The sequence below is a fragment of the Aspergillus campestris genome (assembly GCF_002847485.1).
Source record: "Aspergillus campestris IBT 28561 chromosome Unknown P168scaffold_9, whole genome shotgun sequence".
NCBI lineage: Eukaryota > Fungi > Ascomycota > Eurotiomycetes > Eurotiales > Aspergillaceae > Aspergillus > Aspergillus campestris.
Genome location: NW_020194344.1, coordinates 499,156 through 517,882, shown reverse-complemented (window position 1 = coordinate 517,882; position 18,727 = coordinate 499,156). Strand labels below are relative to the sequence as shown.

The 18,727-nt window shown below is 50.1% G+C and overlaps 4 protein-coding genes across 4 annotated transcripts; 3 read left to right on the top strand and 1 right to left on the bottom strand.

The window, feature by feature from the left end:
- Positions 1–1,685: 1,685 nt before the first annotated feature.
- Positions 1,686–3,469, top strand: P168DRAFT_311910 (MFS general substrate transporter; the record flags this gene model as incomplete). Its single annotated transcript, XM_024839532.1, has 3 exons — positions 1,686–1,873; positions 2,154–2,483; positions 2,543–3,469. The coding sequence occupies 3 exons, from the start codon at positions 1,686–1,688 to the stop codon at positions 3,441–3,443; spliced, it is 1,419 nt and encodes a 472-aa protein (XP_024691142.1). The 3' UTR covers positions 3,444–3,469.
- Positions 3,470–3,641: 172 nt separating this feature from the next.
- P168DRAFT_346308 (acetyl-CoA synthetase-like protein) lies at positions 3,642–12,485 on the top strand (the record flags this gene model as incomplete). The annotated part of the gene is made up of 4 exons (XM_024841879.1): positions 3,642–6,564; positions 6,707–6,787; positions 6,896–12,284; positions 12,347–12,485. The coding sequence occupies exons 1-4, from the start codon at positions 3,849–3,851 to the stop codon at positions 12,483–12,485; spliced, it is 8,325 nt and encodes a 2,774-aa protein (XP_024691141.1). The 5' UTR covers positions 3,642–3,848.
- Positions 12,486–15,870: 3,385 nt separating this feature from the next.
- Positions 15,871–17,143, bottom strand: P168DRAFT_291695 (putative metallophosphoesterase domain-containing protein). Its single transcript, XM_024837458.1, has one exon. The coding sequence runs from the start codon at positions 17,006–17,008 to the stop codon at positions 16,061–16,063; it is 948 nt and encodes a 315-aa protein (XP_024691140.1). The 5' UTR covers positions 17,009–17,143; the 3' UTR covers positions 15,871–16,060.
- Positions 17,144–17,273: 130 nt separating this feature from the next.
- P168DRAFT_328589 (uncharacterized protein) lies at positions 17,274–18,703 on the top strand (the record flags this gene model as incomplete). The annotated part of the gene is made up of 3 exons (XM_024841368.1): positions 17,274–17,696; positions 17,764–18,121; positions 18,250–18,703. The coding sequence occupies exons 1-3, from the start codon at positions 17,636–17,638 to the stop codon at positions 18,701–18,703; spliced, it is 873 nt and encodes a 290-aa protein (XP_024691139.1). The 5' UTR covers positions 17,274–17,635.
- Between the last annotated feature and the right edge of the window lie 24 nt (positions 18,704–18,727).

The window sequence follows — 18,727 nt, the reverse complement described above, 5'->3', positions numbered from 1 at the left end:
CAGGATAATGGACCCATGAGACCCCCTTTTTGATATTTGGGTGGGGGCTACTGCGGCTACCGCTGCGGGATCGCTGAAGCTCCAACCTTCAGTACCAGGGCCAGTAGATCTTTGAAATTGACACAATTGATAGGAAGGAATGCGTAGGGGGCAATTGAGTTTGTTGTTGGCAAAGACCGAAGGCGGTTCTCATTTGACAGGGATATATATATTGGATAACGGCCTCTTGTTGGGTGGAAATGACTTTCGATCTTTGGAAACTGTAAAAGCTTGCTGTCCAATCACAATGGATGAGGTCACCTTATATTCCCCTGGCAGTAATCCATGGAACATCTTCATATTCTCAGGTTCGTTGTAATTTCCGACGAGAAATGATCGTCTGGGCCCCTCACGGGCACGGCATCTCTTCCCTTGGAGGGGTCATTTAGGTAGGACCGTATAGGAGTTTTGTGTCAAATATGGTATTATATGTAATGCAGTTGTTCCAGAATTAGAAAGCATCTATTCTCAGAAAAGGACTCTTTAAGCATTGTTTTAATATGGATTAGCGCGGTTTCGGGTACGACCGAGAAATAAAGCTTGAGTTTCTACTACGTAGTGAGGGGGATTCTGTTTTCGAAATCTACTGTTGCAAATTCTTAGGCTTCCACAATCTTCATCCCTGCGTGCTGAAAACGGGCTCTAACGCTCGCTCTCCTCTTTTGGACCCACAGTACTAATGCACCACTCAAGAAATACATCGAACCCTTGGTCAGGATTTTCTTCATAGAAGCCCCAGCTACGTTTAATGAAGCTCTCGAGTAAATACGCGGAATAACTGGCATATTCCCGAAACTTTACTTGTGCAGTATCAAATGGTACACTAAATGTCAGTCAACCTTCAAATGCACAAAACCCCAGAATAGAAAGGCGCCCGTCATGGTAACCCAAGGGAAAGGGTGTCTGTCATTCTTAATGGCAAAAACACGTGGGTTCACGATAGTCATGAGGGAGCCATAATACTTGTCCATCTCTAAATGCCGCCCAGTCATCATCTACAGATATCCGAAAGCCAGACTTTTGTGAAGCCTGGGAACAATCCAAGCCGGTCGTGACATCCCATAACTTCACAGTTCCATCGCTAGAGCCGGAGGCCACCCTCTGGCTATTCAGGGAGAATGTCACTGAGTTAACCGGGTCTGAATGGCCCTTCAGGCTCTGCACCTCCGAGCCGGTCGTATCATTACATATCTAAAATCCATGCTGAGTGTGCAGATTCTTCTACAGCTGATAATCTCCAGCACTTTGCTACTTTTCGGAGTGATGGGGGAATATGAAAAGCTAAAGCACTTGCTTATCTTACTTGAAATACGGTGCCAACTAAACTCTGCCTCCTTTAGATTGGCGTCCCACAATGTAGAGGTGGAAAACAGCAGTAAGGGGTGTAAAGGCAGAATTCATAGAATTTGGAATTAGGGATAAGGTACACTCAGTTACGTGTACATTCAATCACCATCTTTTGATATGCTCCCAGTGATGGTTTGGGTATCTACCTTACATTTGTGTGCGACATTCTCCTACCACCCTCCATTCCTTCTGATACATCCCTTTTATGGGTTGCTTCCATCGTTCTTCTTCTTGACCGCAACCCGAGGTTTCTTTCCTCTTCCCTCTACGACATCATGTCGAAGTCATCTCTCGCGGCAATGGTTAAAGCGGCCCCTACAAATCAGGTAGCCCTGCAGTACGCTCTTGAAGACCAGGGCCTGGAGCGGACTGGTGATGAGAAGAATCTCGTGCGCTGGGCGACCACGAACCCAAAACATCCCAAGAACTGGTCCCCACTCAGGAAGGCTTACGATGTCACGATAATTATCTTACTCGAGTTCTACACGTTGGTACCCCTTCTGCTCTGTCGGCCTCGAGATATTATCCTCATGCTAACCGATGATCGCATTTCAGAACTGCAGTGAGCACATCAGGGGTATAATTTAGCATCCTTCAAAGCACGCTGTTCATTGTTACTCATCATGTATTATATCACAGGCAACGGCCGCCGCCAACGCACACCAACAATTCGGCATTGACGCAACCCTATCTTTGTTTCTCTATGTATCAACGTCGGTATTTTCCTGATCCAGGGCGGGTTGAAGATGATTATCAGGCAAGAACAGGTACCTGCTCGCCCAGGGTATTGGAAGTGTCATCTTTCCTCCTTATTCAGAATGTTTCGGTCGCAAGCGATTATATGTGGTGAGCACAGTATTCTATAGCATCTTTTGTGCTGCTACTGGCGCGATCTCACATCCCGCTGCCGGCGCTGTTGGCCGCCTGGCCACGGGTTTCCTTTCGGCAGTCCCGAGTGTTGTAGTGGCAGGAAGTGTTGAGGATATATTCGATATACGGGAAAGAATCTGGATCACTTTTCCTTACCTGGCGGCTGCGAATTTTGGCATTGCAGCAGGCCCAGTGATGAGTGCATACATCACGGCTGATTGGGGATGGTATGAAACACCCACGACTACATGAAACTAGAGATCAAGGAACTAACTGCTACATGCAGGCAATGGGTCTTCTATTCAGCGGCAATTGTGACGGCCTTCTTGGCCGTTTTACTACTGACGATCCGAGAATCCCGACCAAGTCTTGTCCTTGAACGAGAAGTAGCGCAATTGCGCAAAATAACGGGAGATGAATCTCTTCAAGCCTTGAACCCGGATAAGGTGCCAGATATGCAGACATTCGCGCGCAATGTCGTCTTTCGACCAGCCCAACTGCTTGCCACGGAGCCTATTATTATGGCAGTATCGGTAGTCTGTGGGGTCTCTAGCGGCATCATCTATCTTTTTACAGATGTGCTCCCTCCCGTTTACAAATCGTTTGGCTTCTCAACAACCCGAGCCAGCCTCCCATTCATCGCCATCGGCCTCGGCTTTCTGCCAAATATATTGACCCGCTTTATAGAATACCGTATGGCTGACAAATGCCGTAAGAGAGGCGACCCTGTTCTTCCTGAACAGAAGTTGATCGGGTATATCATCGCGGCTCCTGTATTGATGGGAGGATTGTGGTGGTTTTCCTGGACGATCCCACCTGATATTCATGTGCATTGGTTCATTTCGGTTATCCCCCTATTCTTTGTTGGATTTGCCATCAATGAATTTGGAGTTGTGCTCGTGGGATACATGATGGACAGCTACCTGTTGTTTTCAGCCAGTAGTTTTGCCGCCCTCTGCATAGTTCGATGCATTCTCGCAGCTTCATTTCCCTTGTTTGCAAGGAGAATGTTCGACGGCTTGGGTCCTAACATGGCAGTATCAGTCCTGGCAATAGTGGCCACTATTTTCTGTGGCATCGCGCCTTTACTTAGGATGTATGGGGAGCGGCTGAGGAAAAACAGCAAGTTCGCCGCCCATAGTTTGAAAGTGCACTCGGAAAATACAGTGGAGGAGGCTGTGCCTTGATTGCAAGGAATTTTGGGGGGGATGAGTTGGCTGAAATAATATCCCAAAAGTAGGTGCGGTCTACATCTGACTCGAAGCTGCGGTTTGACTTTGTAGATATCCTCAGCAAATAATGGCAGCCCAATGGAAATAACTAGAATTAATACAGAAGACGCCTCTCCCAGAACTTAAGCACATGGCCTTAAGCAGTCAAATTATGGCAAACACTGCAGTATAGACTCAATGTTTATAAGCTTAGTTTGGAATTGGTGCTGAAAGTTCTCTGCTGCTTCGCCTTCCGCTCACTTGTCTTATCCTCTTGCTGCCTCCTCACTGCAATCTTCCGATTGGCATCTTTAGTAGTGAGTACACCACATTTACCTATTTGCTTCTTCGATTTGCGAGCAGTTTGAATCAATCGCAGGTATGGGTTCAACTACACTCATCGAGAACAAAGTTGCCTGTGCTCCGTTTGATATTGTCCACCAGCAGCCCGGTGCAGAATACTTCAAGATCCTGGTACAGGCAGCATGGGCTGTGCTGGTTGGAAGTCACACAGGCTGTACAGCAATTCGGTACTCGATCCGTGAATACCGGGAAGAGACCGCAGCAAAATTCCAGTTGCAATTGCTGGAAGACCAGGCCCCTAATATGGAGGTGGAAGTGGACTTTGACGGTAAAGCGCAGAACCTATTCAACAATTTACGTTGCCAAAATGCCCTGGCAAGTGATGAGACGGGCCATAAGGCAGAGTCCCCTGATAACCCGCTAGAGGTCCCTGGGATCGCGGGAAAGAAGCCCTCAATACTCATATTACAACCGGAAGGGGATGGTTCGGCCTTTGGAAATGACCAGACTTGGGAAAGTCAATCAATCATAACAGACTTACGAGCAATTGCATTTGCTTCTTCGTGCAACCAGCATGGTCACCAGATTCAACTCCTCTACAACTCCAGCAAGAATAGGGACCAAGAGACTCGGACAGTTGCACGGCAAATGGGGCAGCTAGTGAATCTGTTTCTCGAGGAACAGGCGGGCTCAAAATCACTTGGCCAGTTTCTCAGGGCACCCGAAGACGAGGTCGTTGAAGCTTGGTGGAAGAACCGCGACCTCCCTGAAAGTCACGAGCGTTGTGTTCACGACATTTGGGATATCGCCCAATACGAAATGGGGGCCCCAGCCATTCACGCTTGGGATGGCCGACTCAGCTATGGTAATCTCATTGAGATGTCTACAGCTTTGGCTGAGTGGCTTGTCGCATTCGGCCTCCAGAAAGGTGCCATCGTACCCTTGTGCATTCAAAAAAGCAGATGGATGCCTGTAGCAGTGCTTGCGGTGGCGAAAGCCGGAGGTGTATGTATTGCCATTGACGTCAACCATCCCGAACAGTGGCTTCAACTTATACTGCAACAAGTCAATCCATCATTGATGTTATGCACTGAGGCCACTCGAAAGTTCACCTCCCAATTGGCAGGGGATATTCCCTTTCATGTGGTTGACAATGTTTTGAATGACCTGGGTCAGCCGGCAGAAAAGCATACCTCTTCCACTCTGCTTCCTCCTGTGGACCCCCATGAGCCGGTCTACATATCCTATACCTCTGGCAGTACCGGAATGCCCAAGGGCGCTGTGATAAGCCACAGTAATGTCTGTTCCGCGGTCACCCATCTAGGACCCCGACTCGGCTTCTCAAATCAGTCTCGCGTGTTTGATCTTGCCCCGTATTGTTTTGATGTCGCCTGGACAAACTTGTTTCACGCTCTGTGTTCTGGTGGATGTCTTTGCGTGCCTGCCCCTCAGGATATCAAGAATGACCTGACGTCCGCAATCGAACGATTCAACGCAAATATAATCAATATCACACCCTCTGCTCTGCAGTTTATCAGCCCCAAAATTCGAGGGCTAGAAGCCGTACTCCTGAGTGGGGAACCGGCAAATGCAGCTCTTATCGAGCTGTGGGCACCGCGTGTCAATCTATTCAATACGTACGGTGCGGCCGAATGTCCATCGAAAACAGCCGTAACGCACATTTCAAAAGAATTCCGCGGAAAGCTAGCACTGGGAGACGGTATTGCCAACAACCTATGGGTTGTGAACCCCCACACAGGGCAGCATCTTGCTCCCACAGGCACAATCGGAGAGCTTTGGATCGAGGGTCCAACGGTGGGTCAGGGGTACCTGAGAGACATCAAGAGCTCCACTACTGCTTATGTTAAAAATCCTCCATGGCTTCTGAGCGGCAGTGGGCAACATGATGGACGCCCGGGTCAACTATATCGCACCGGGGACCTCGTGCGATACGACCTCGAGGGACGGCTCATATACATGGGCCGCAAGGGCCAAATGGCTAAAATCCGTGGGCAGCGTGTGGAGTTTGGAACCATCGAGCACCACATTCTGAAGCATCTGGGCGCGGAGACAATCGCGGCAGTCGAGATCATTCACCCACATGGTGACGAGCTCCAGTCTGTACTGACCGCATTCTTGGTTGTGGGGAATGGAGCCGTTCTAGGAGACATTGCTATCCATGACCTGGACCAGCACATGGACCGTTCACTCCCAACATACATGAAACCGTCTGTATGGGTTGTCAAGTCCGAGCTCCCCCGGACACCCACGGGCAAGATTGACCGTCGACGACTCCAGAAAGAAGGAAACGAAATGTCATTGGAGCAGTTGATCATGCTCGACCCCCGGTTCTCACAGGATGGAGAGGTACCGAATACCGCGGCTGAGGGACAACTCCAGTCACTATGGGCGTCGGTCCTCGGGGTAAAGTCGAAACACATCGGGCGGCATGCCGATTTTTTCAGGCTCGGGGGGGATTCTATCTCGGCAATCAAACTGGTGGCCGCTGCCCGCAATAAAGGCCTGGCACTTTCAGTCGAGGATGTTTTTCGCCATTCCCAGTTGTACGCCCAGGCTGCATCAATAGCAGATCCTGGGACCAGGGCTCAATCAAGCAGGGGTCCAAGTCCACCATTTTCACTACTTCCCACCCACCATGGCAGGCAAGAAAGCATCCTGCAACATGCTGCGAGTGTGTGTAGCATTCCCACAAACTCTATCATGGACATTTTCCCATGCACTCCCATACAAGAGAGCCTTCTAGCCAGCTCGGCACAATGGACAGTCCACCATGGTATGGCCCAATACATCTTTGAGCTTCCAACTGACTGATGTCTCGCTCTTTCGTGCATCCTGGGAAGCAATGGTGAAGAAAACGCCAATCCTTCGCACCCGTGTTATCAGCTTCTCCACAGGTACATTTGCCCAAGTAATAGTGGATGAGCCTGTGTGTTGGTCTTCTGCCAACTCCCTTGAGGAGTATTTCATGAGGAATAAAGATGATTCCTGTGACCTCGGTATGCCACTAAATAGGGTTGGGGTCGTTCAGGAGTCGAGTCACACACTTTTTATATGGTCCCTCCATCATGCTATCTATGATGGCTGGTCAATGCCACTGATCCTAGAGCAGGTTGCTAGGGCATATCACGGCGAAACCCCAGAACACCTACCGTCGCTGCAGGCCTTGGTGCAGCATTTGCAGAACACAGACGAAGCAGGGACACGGAGCTTTTGGAAGGCACAGTTGGGAAATAGCGGGGCTGTAGCCTTTCCATCATTACCGGCACCAAACTATGAAGCACAACCAGATCGGGTGATAACCCGTCGGTGTCCTAATATACAGTGGAAGGCCGACAACCGCGTCACTCCGTCCAACTGCCTCCGCGCAGCATGGGCTTTCCTCACTGCTCGCTATACCGGCTCATCGGAAGTATTGTTCGGTGCGACAGTTAGTGGGCGCAAGAGCTCTGTTACAGGGATCGAAACAATGGCAGGGCCTGTCATAGCTACAGTCCCTCTGCGTGTAACGGTAGACGATACGATCTCGCTGGAGGAGTTCCTGCATACAATTCAACAGCAGGAGATTGACATGATCCCATTTGAGCATACTGGTCTGCGCAAGATTCGGAGCATCAGTCCGGACATTGCTGTCGCATGTGACTTCAATTCACTGTTTGTTGTCCAACCCGCGTCCAACAGTGGCGATACAAATGCGGGTCAAATCTTCCGTCTCAGGGATACAGCCTATGACCATAAGCAAGTGGCCTCAAAGTACCAGTATCACACTTCGCCATTGTTGGTAGAGTGTCTGCTAGAGAGTCATGGTGTCACGATGCACTTTGTCTATGATGAAGGCGTCATTGACACCAAGCAAGTTAATTACTTGGCAGGCCAATTAGAGCATGTTTTGCGACAAATGCAGACAATGCCGTCCGACCCAGAGGTAAAGCTCAGCCAGGTGACCACGGCAAGCCAGCAGGACCTCCACGACATCTCGAGCTGGAATGCTGTAGTGCCAGAACCCGTGGATTTGTCCGTGGGCGACTTGATCTCTCGAACGATACAAGAAGTACCCCCTGAGGCACCAGCTGTGTGTGCATGGGATGGCAGCCTCTCCTACGAACTGCTCAATTTACATCACCTCCAACTTGCCGGTATGCTAGTAAACCGCGGGCTGTTGCCGGGCGACAATGTTGCCATATGCCTGGAGAAGTCCATGTGGCTCCCGGTGACTCTTCTCGCGGTAGCCAAGGCTGGGTTGACATCTGTATCGGTCGATGTTTGCCAGCCACAGGCTCGTTTAAAAACCATTTTCGAACAGGTCCGGCCACGCATGGTCCTGGCTTCCAAGATGAACCGGGGGCTGGCAGAGAGACTCATAGAGGACCCTGCCCAGGTCATCATTGTATCGGACTGTGTTGATCAAACCTCCAAGATTCCCCTTCTGCCAGCTGTATTACCTTCGTACCGACTCTGTATCATTTTTACCTCTGGTAGCACGGGGACACCCAAGGGCACTATATTGACCCACAGGAACTTCAGTAGTGCCATCAAACACCACTGCGCATACCTGGGCTTTAATAGGAGCACCCGGACCTTTGACTTTGCTTCTCACGCCTTTGATGCCTCGTGGTTCAATTCTTTGCATACCCTGTATGCCGGGGGTTGCATTTGCATCCCCTCAGAAGATGATCGACGCAATAACCTCGCAGACGCCATTCAGAGCTTGGGAGCGAATTTCTCATTTCTACCTCCGGGACTGGCTAAATTCATTGACCCGTCCTCAGTACCGTCCTTAACCGATGTGTATTTTGGAGGTGAACGAGTCCCAGATGACTTGGTCCAGCGCTGGTGTGAGAGAGGGGCCAAGGTTGGCATTGGCTACGGACCAACCGAGTGCACTGTTTTCAGCACACTTGAAAGCCAGCCCCAACGCCTTGGTAACAGCATTGGCCGCGGCGTGGGCCTTGTCCCTTGGGTGGTGCACCCGGTTCATCACAATCTGGTCGGCATCGGCCAGCTGGGAGAGCTTTGGCTCGAAGGGCCCCTTGTGTCGGAGGGTTACCTGGAGTTACCACAGAAGACAGCTACAGTATTTGTGACCGATCCTCCATGGTTAACCGACGCCGCAGACCCGGCAAAAGGCCGCCATGCAACATTGTACCGGACCGGTGATCTTGTGCGATACAACCCCGACGGGAGACTGACATATATGCGGAGAGCCGATGACCAGGTCAAAATTCGCGGCCAGCGGGTGGAGCTGACCGAAGTGGAATACCACGTCCGGCAGGCCATCGACAGGGTTGGGGCTTCGTCCGATGTGGGGGTAGTTGCCGAGGTAGTCACTTTGGCCGGCAAGACGAATCCAATGCTTCTCGCCATTCTTGCTCCAGAGAGCCAGGCAACAAGTCTTTTGTGTGAATCGGAGTTCTCGCTGCAGGAAATCCTCATGGAGCAGCTTCCATCTTTCATGGTACCCAGCGCATACGCTCCAATTGCCGAATTCCCATTAACAGTCACCGGCAAGATTGACCGCCGATGCCTGCGACAAGTCTTTGCGAAGCGATCTGTAGCAGACATTCAGATTACCAATGGTGGTGGCAAAGAACCAGATCAAAGAAGATCCCCAGCATCTGACACCGAGGAAGCGTTGCAGAGGGCCCTGAGCGATACTCTCAATATTCCTATCGCGGATGTCCCAATGGATGTATCCTTTGTTCGCCTTGGAGGGGACTCCATCTCAGCAATGCAGGTGGTCTCGGCCTGTCGTATACACGGAGTGGTTGTTACAGTTATCCAAATCCTGAGATATCAAACCATTGAGCGTATAGCTGCTGAGCTGCAACAGTCCAAGAATTCCATTTCCAACGGCCAACCGTTGTCACTGCAGGACGAAGAGAACGATCTGAGCGTACCATGGGACCTTTCCCCCATTCAGAAGATGTTCTTCAAGCTAGTACACAACAGTCTGCACCACTTCAATCAGGCATTCCTGTTCCGGCTCAAGTATAGGGTGCCTGCCGACAGTATCTTTACTGCTACTCAGCGGCTGGTAGACCGTCACCCCCTTCTGCGAGCAAGGTACCAGCGCCGGGAAGATGGACAATGGCAGCAATACTGTGTGCCCTCTCGCTTATCATTGCGCAAGAATCTCGATGAGCATGGCAACGCAGATACATTTGGATGGGCCACACATGTAGTCTCAACGCAAGAGGAGCTCTACGCAGATGCCCAATGTCGACAGGAAGAGCTCAATATTGAGCGCGGTCCGGTGTTTAGAATCGATATTTATGAGATCCGTGATGGGCCCCGGGATCGACAGGCAATCTTGTTCACAGCCCATCACTTGGTGGTTGATTTTGTCTCCTGGCGCATCATTTGGCTGGACTTGCAGCGGCTCCTGACTGGATCTTTCATGTCAAAGGAGCCACCTACTTCGTTCCGCTCATGGTGTCAGCTGCAGAGGAAGCACTGCGAGATGTTGCGAGAAGAAGATGTTCTTCCATTCAAAGTCCAGCCTCCGTTGTTGGACTACTGGGGGCTGGTCCCGGGAGAGAACACTCACGCCGGCTGCGCCAGTGAGCAGCGTGAAATCGATCGGAAAAGCACCGCGCTCATAGTGGAGAAAAACTCACTAATTCCTCTGGTTGAACTTGTAGACATAATCATCGGAGTGTTGCTCCACAGTTTTCATCAGTCATATCCGGATCGTGCAGTCCCCGCAGTCTATGTCGAAGGCCATGGTCGAGAATCCCCAGATGACTTGCACCCTGTTGATCTCTCCGAGACCGTCGGCTGGTTCACCACAATCTGCCCCGTCCAGATAGCCGAGGCGTCACTCAAATCGCTGGGCACTGTCATTCAATCTGTGCGGGATGTTCGCCGCAAAACACCAGGCAAGGGACGGCCCTACTTCGCGCTCCGCTGGGAGGGCACAGGCCGTAAGAATCCCAGCAATGCAGACAACGAGGGAATGGAGCTCATGTTCAACTTTGCTGGGGCGTATCAACAGCTGGAACGTTCTGAAAATCTGTTCGAGAGGGACGGTGGTCTGCACGTGGAAAACCAGGTCCCAGGGGTGGCCCAGCGCTTTGGAATGCTCGAAGTATCGGCAGGTATCCAAAACGATCACTTGACCATTCGTCTCGAGCAACACAAAAGGATAAAGCACAAGGCATTGTTGCCCAAATGGGCAGATCTCATTGTCCGTCAACTCAGAGCGATTGGGCCCACACTAGATGAGCTTCTTCCTGGGAACACAGAAAAACTCTATGATTCCCGCAACTTAAACTCGATACAAAATTTGTTGTCCCAGAACGGGATCGATTCTGCCAGCGTGGTCTGTGCTTTGCCTTGCACTGCAATCCAAAAGCACATGCTGATGGCACAGAGAAACTCCGGCGAGGGAATCTACAACGTACGCCTTTCATTCCAGGTCCCAGCATCCAACAATGCAGACGCCATAGGGCGATTGGCTCAATCATGGAAAAACACCGTGAAGCGTTATGAAATACTCCGAACAGTATTTGTTGGAGACTACCAGGTCGTGTTGAAACATGTGGACTCGGTCATTTTCCCTGGTGAAATCCCGCCTGATTCAGCTGCCCTACCTTCAGGGCCTGCGCATGCCATCTCCTTCACTGGCAGCCCTATTGGAGTCACAGTCACAATGGAGATAAGCCACGCCTTGACTGACAAGCTGGCCATGGATCATATTCTTCAGGATTGGTCTGCCATTTATCACGGAGACTCATTACCACATGCGTCTCTCGACTATGCAGCAGCCGTAGAGAGAATCCTTGATAAAGAGCGTTCTTCGAAGTCTTTGAATTTCTGGGAAGAACACCTTGCCTTGACAGGTCTGTCCGGCTCTTTTCCTGTAAACAGCTTGGTCCCAATGAGCATGGACAATGCACGACGAACGGAGCGACGATTCCAATCCATGTCCGCACTTCGCAAGACATGCCAAGAGAACAACATTACCACGAGCAACTTTCTGTGTGTATCGTGGGGCCTGACACTGGCACACAAGATGCAGCAAAATCAAATCGTTTTTGGAATGGTGACCTCGGGGGACAGCACATTCCCCAACATGGGCGATATCAAACCCCCTGTAGGGCCTCGTCTCAACATTGTCCCGTGTGTGCTGCATAATGCTTTGAGCAAGGATGCTCGGACTCATATGCAAGACATGTACCATTTTATCTATGAAGCACTGGAGCACGAGGGGGCTGGGTTAACCGCGGCGCAGAGCGGGGCTCACACCCTGTCCGGTTTCAGTACGGTGGTTAACTACCGGAAGTTTGGGCCGACAAGCAATGGCCAGGGCAAAGAAAATGGGGTCTTGAGCTTTTCGCCGACGAGCATCCGTGATCTTTGGGGATTTGACATCTTTGTTGGTGTGGAGGAGTCAGATGGCTGCCTTGATTTCAGCTTGCAATGGTATAACGGCCGGTGTGAGGACAACGTTGCCGAGGGTCTTCTTGACGACATGCTGGGAACCATGACAAAGTTGTGTGCCATGAAACTGTGATCATGTCATTTTAGTGAATTATTGTGGATCAGCACGGTCATAGGGAGGGTGGATATGATGCCACACTTTCGCAGGCTAACATTTCGGGCTACATCGCGGGCGACAATGATACTTTGCGCGATGGGGGCATTCTTGAAAAATGTGTTTACTGGGGTAACCTTCAATACAGTGTAAAAGCCTAAGCTGAGGGTGGATGGCGGGAGTGGCCTGGAAAAGCGAGGGAAAGCGATGTCTTAACTTGGTTCTCAAATATGGTCAGTTTGTTCCGCGACATGGCGACCAAAGAGGGCTTTATAATAACATCCCAATCCCCCACTTTGGGCCCGCATCAGGGCATCCGTCTTCTGAGAATCATCTAGTCGTCCAATCTACTCCATTTCTTTGCCAATATGGTTGACCAGCTGCACCAGAGTAAGCGTCATCCACAGGAGGCGTTAAGGAGAGTTTACTCATATTGGAAGTTGGAATAACTGTCCTTATTTAAATCTGGTCCCCTTTTCTGGTTCTCCTTCAAGTGAGGTGAGTAAATGAAACTGGGTTGGGTTGGTTCACTTACCTTGAGGCTGACTGTGATAGTTATCATTTTGGCAGGACCAGCCCGCGAGGTGGAATGGTGTGAATTGATCAAATGAAAGGGCTGTTCTCCTGCCTTGGGGGTATGGGATCAAGTTAGCCACTGGGCCCCAGCTAGCCTGGTGTCCTTCCCATGCTGTCACTAGTTTAGATACCGTGCAGTCACTGCAGGCCAATAAAACTTGAGATCTCAGAGTCTGATATGATGTGTTCTACAGCCTGAAGCAGCGCATGCACTCCATTAGTAGCCAAAGAAGGGGTCTCAGTACATTTGCAGAAGTTCACATTGGCTAGTCCACTTGCTATAGGGAAATGACCCAGTCAGTCCCAGCACACCAATCTGCACCTAGCATAGGACAGTGAGGGAAAGGAACAGAATGGATGATCCTGGGATGCTTGGGCATGTGTTCTTCCAAGGCAGCAAACCCGCAGTTTAAGTCCCTTATGGTATGCGAACCATCCTCTTTGGGTTCGCTGAAGCAAATTACCGGGTTTGGAGGCTTCCATTGAACAAGACATAAATCTTGTAGCTGACCGGTGCTGTTTGAGCTTGCACTAAATATTCTCCCCTTCTTCGATTGTCGGCCATGGTCCAAATGCTCACCTTCAGTCTGGTTGGACATCCTCTTTTGGCTGCCCCTTTTGAAGTGTTCATCAAGTTGGGTTTCCGGACTCTGTACTGAAGGAGTAACCAAATGCTCCCTTCTATCCCAGATGGCCTTCTGCAACCCATGGATATCTTCCAGGTAATAGCAGAGCCCCATCTTGTCTTGGAACTGTTCCCGACACATCAGATGAGTACAGGAGTATTCATTTAGTGTTCTGAAATGCTCTTCAATGTGAGCTCGCAGCTCGTTACTTCATTTCCAATACTTCATACGCTTGGAGGACTCTCGGGATTGGTCACCCAAGCAAAAAGGGCAATAGCCTGGCCGGATGAGCGTATGGCAATATGTGACGATTTCACACTGTCTAGTAGAGACGTTTACCAGATGAATGCCACAATGGTTCTCCCACTGAACAAGGGAATAAAACTCAAAACACTCATAGTAGTATTCCAGTTTGCATTCCTTGTAACTGAGGGCATTGCAAAGCTCCTTTCATTGGCAATCCTGGATATAATTACCCCACTGAGGCCAAGAGAGTCTTACTGAGGTCAGTGCAGTCCGTGCATCCAACATTTAGACAAGGGCCCTTCTCTTCTTACTTTTCTAATTTAAAATGGCAATTCCTAATTGGGCACGTGCCATCGGTCAGCATTTCACCCAATTGATAAAAGATGTCATGGTTTCAAACACGCAATGAGAGTAGATCATGGACTGGAGAGAGCATTTCATGATAAGACAAAATCTTGTCCAATGGGATCATCATGGCAACACACTGACACTCGGGCATAACGTTAAAAAGACAAGCAGTTATATCATTCAGTAAAGCTCCTCTTGGGGCTGACTTTCCTTGCAAAATAACTTTTCCTTCTAGATGATTTTGAATCCATTCTTCTTGGTAGTCATTCAGACCTTCAGTGTGAAGTCAATTCCTGAGAGCCTGTTCTTGCTTCTTTGTGATGCCAATTCCGAATGGATCAGAACCTTCATCCTTGACCAGGATTTTAAGCTCATGTTGAAGTTGCTGTAGGGTTGGATTATTCTGAACAGCATATTCTCTCTCTGCTGGCAAACATTGTGGATAACCCTTCTCACGATATTTACCAACTCCTCAAAGATACTCAATATGATCCAGGCGCATCTTTTCTCCAAGAAAAGCATCCATGCTGCTTAAAGCTGAAGTACTGTTAATATAACTGCGACCATACACATTCGGATCCTGTTGGGTTAGAAGCTGGCCTCTTTCTGCTTCAGTCGCAACTTCTACAACAAATTAACCTCTTTTCCAAGCTATTGGCAAAGGAGTCATCACTTACTATCAATTCTATTTGCAAGACCTCGCCACAAGCTGTGAACTGTAATGATCTTGTAATAGCCCGTGTTGCAAACAATGCCCCTAAACAGACAACAGAACATCTCACAAGTTGATTACTCTTTGCCTGAGCCTGTGGAATGCTGCGCAGAGCTCCCAAGACCTTTGCAGGTGTAAAGCTTACAGGAATCAAATACTTGGAAATAGGGCTTTTAGGTGGGAGAGGATGATTCATTGAGGAAGCTGGAAGTAATTTTGATGAGATCATATAGGATGTGTTAAGGAGTGGAAATAGCAGATTCATCTGGATCCTGGAGGGCATGAGGGGATCTCAAGTAGTGGACTGTTATAGAAAACTTGACAGTTCATATTCAGAGAAATAATTCTGGGCAGAGTGTAAAACGTGATGTGCTTGAAATAATATTTGTTGCTCACTTGTTTCCTAACGTAGGAAACAGAGAAATTTATAATCTGGCGACTGAACAGACATGATAATACCATACACGTAAAGCCACCAAAATCTTCACCCGCAGTGGTAAGAACATCCAGCCAACCATCAAAAAGTGACAGAAACCTAATGACCCTTCCCAAGAGAAGACTAGACACGTTCACAGGCACCTTAGCAACCATCATAATACCTGCTATTCATATTCCGATTCGGCTAACACTGTTCAATCATTGCCAGACCGTTCCAAAAATCATGCGCTCTTCCAAACCACGTTACAGCCTTTTTTATAAAGGGCAGTCACTGCCAATTGCTGATGTCTTCCTCGCGCCACTCTTTGAGGATATTTCGAGAGAATTCAAAGTGTTCATTTAACCATTCTGGGCGGGATACATAAAACTGAGACATCCAGTCAACTCGGAGGCGATGAAAGAAGAGTAATGAGGCACAGCTGAGTGCTATGCTTCTAGGCAGAAGTCTAGAACTTGGAATCTGGGCTTTCACGGAACGCCGGTCGCCGACGATTGACAACCTAAAAATTAAAAAAAAAAAAAAAAGGAAAGGAGGGGGGAATAAACAGGGGGGAAAGGGGGTCAGCGAGCGCACGCAGGTGATCGGGTGGGTGTAGAATAGAGAGGGGGGAAGAAGAAAAATTGAAGAAGTTGGAAGGATGGAGTGTTAGAACAGCAAGAAGTCGGCTTTTATATTCTCTTGGACGGGCGGTGCTAATTACAGATAGGTGTATTAGGACGCCATACATGAAGCGGAAAAGCTGATCGCAAAGGGGAATTCACAGGTCCTCGCTTTACTCAGACAATGAATCTAATGATGACTCTGTGCCGGCAAGTCCAAATCAACCAGCCAAGCAGGATGAACGGGAAGATCATCCGGACCAGAGCTCTCCACGGCAGCATTGACAAACAGAGTTTGAGCCCCGTGTTGAAGGGGATTCGCATCATCAGAAGAGTGCCCGGTCAGGCAATACGGGCGTCGCCCACTCGCCTTGAGACTCGCGAGATCCTCGATGACCGTCGACTTGTCATGGTCGATATCCGCCAGATGGGATGGTTTCTCACTCTGTGTCTCGTTCCATGTGACCAGTTTGGCGCCCCATCCCCCGTGGATGTGTCCAAAGCAGTGCATTAGCGGTCTGGAATGAGCGATCTTCTCGAAGAGATACTCACAACCCGCTAGCTTATCAGATAGGGTATTGTCGTCTAGGATACCCCGCGGAGGGCCATGCGTCACAACGACATCCGCATCCCCGATTGCAAAGTCGTGTCGTCCATCGGAGCTATACTGGAACCCCCAGTCGCCAAAACATGGCGTGTACGGGCTAGCGTACACGGTCAAGGACGCGCCATTGTTCAAGGTGAAGTGATGGGTCCCTTCGTCGAGCAGTCGGATCCCGCTCTTCTCCCTGACGTCTGCATGGTCGAATAGTTCGCGGACCTGCGCCGAGGTGCCGTGCATGAGCTCAATCACCCGCGGGTCGATGATCTGCAGTCTCTCTGCTTCGCGGATCTTGTCCTGGTAAGCGGGCGGGTCGAGGGTGAAGTCGTGGTTGCCTGCGATGACTAGTTTGAGGGGCGCGTTGATCCTCTTGAGGAGAGTGATCGCTGATTCGTATTCTTCTAGCATGGATCTCCGAGTGAGGTCGCCGCAGTGGATGGCCACGTCTGCGGATTCATTGCATTGTATGATGTCGCGGCCGTGGGTGTCTGAGATGACGAGGATTCGGGTTTTGATGGTCGGTTGGGGTTCGGACATGTTGAATCTGTCATCCAGCGGTTCCTTGTATACAAGGTAGCTGTAATATGGAGAAAGAAGAATCTTTAAGATCGAGAAAATCCATTCATTCCCATCAGGCTACCCCCCCACTAGTCCAGCCTTGTGGGTTTCCAGCTTAGACTCCGAGGTCAACCAAATCAATAGGAACAGATGAACCCCTGACCGGGTTCCTTATCTTATCTCTGCCCGCCAATAAACACCGGCTAAGAAATGCCTCACATCCCCGGGTCAAATCGACTTCATCCTCACCGACTCTTTTTCTTCAGCCTTTTTCGGCCAGCAACATGGATGAGTGTCTCGCACGTTTGTGAGCATGGGAGGCGGGTATAAAAAGACGCAGCCTGGCTGTCTCCTTCAGGAAAATCGCGCTTACGCCCGGCTTCTTCCCCTCTTCTCCGCACCTTCTCCACCTCGGACCTGACCTGACCTGACCTCTGGCCTCGGAGCTATACTGTCATCTTTCTCTTCTTCTTGTCTTCTTTCCTCGTTTGCACATATCGTGTTTATTTCTATTAGTATACACACGATGGCCAACTAGAATATGCCCCCGGACTCTGAACAGGTGGTTGTCAGCAGTTAAGGGAATCCATATCATACAGAACCGCGATGGCGAGGATCAAGCAGGGGGTGTTTTCCTGGGAGGATGTGCTGGCACATCGGTACCAGAGTGCGTCTACCAATATATAGATACGGGTAAAGAGGATGGTCAATAGGAGAAACTAACACCACAACAGACAACAAACCCACCGCCCTCACTAACCTCAAGAACCAGCCCCAGCAGGCTGAAGCAGAGACAGAAACAGACACACAGACACAGACACAAACCCCGACAGCAACGGGAGACTTCCCATCTTACACCCCCCAACCCCAGAGCCTCCTCCTCGGCAAACTGTCCCCAGAGCTCCGCCTCCTCATCTGGGAATTCGTGTTCGCAGACTTGCGCCTGCACATCGTGCAGCGCCCCAACAGACGCATGGGCCACGTCGTGTGTCCCGGCACCGCAAAATCCTGCGAGATATGCCAGGGAGGACTGCCGTGTCCGCGAAAGGGGCCGAGTGGGCTTCTTGCGCTGTCGATGGTTTGTAAACAGACGTATGTTACCATCTCTATCATGTTTACCATGTTTACCATGTCCATCACATCCATGCATTCGATCTATAAGCCCACCAACATACAAACACACAAGAATCATGAAGTAAAATCTAACGAGAACCCAATAGCCACTTAGAATCACACCACCTCCTCTACACCCAGCCAACATTCGAATTCAGCACGACGTGGTCCCTACCCTACCTACGACTGACAATCGCCCCAGAGCACTGGCACGCAATCCGAGCAGTCGAGCTACGCTGGGCCTTCCCAGGCCACTGGCTGCCGAGCAAGGACCCAGTCAAGCACGTGTACTTCGCAGCGGGCCGGACGCAGTGGATCGAGACGTGCCAGGCTGTGGCGGAGATGCGCGGACTGCGCAACTTCACGCTGAGGGTCAGCGGGGCGTGGTTCTGTGAGCCCGCGGAGAGGATCCCAAGCTTTTTGGAGCCGTTGCGCGGGATGGGCTGTAGTGGTGGGGGTGGATGGAAGTTGGTGTTGCCGAAGCAGGTGTGTTATGGGGGGGAGTTTGAGGGGATTGGGAGGGAGTTGGGGGGGAGGGGGTGTCGGGTTTCTTTTGGGTGATATTATTATCTCTTTGTAGTTTGT

Excerpts from the sequence above, each read along its gene's own strand:
- P168DRAFT_291695 (XM_024837458.1), bottom strand. The coding sequence starts at position 17,008 with ATGTCCGAACCCCAACCGACCATCAAAACCCGAATCCTCGTCATCTCA.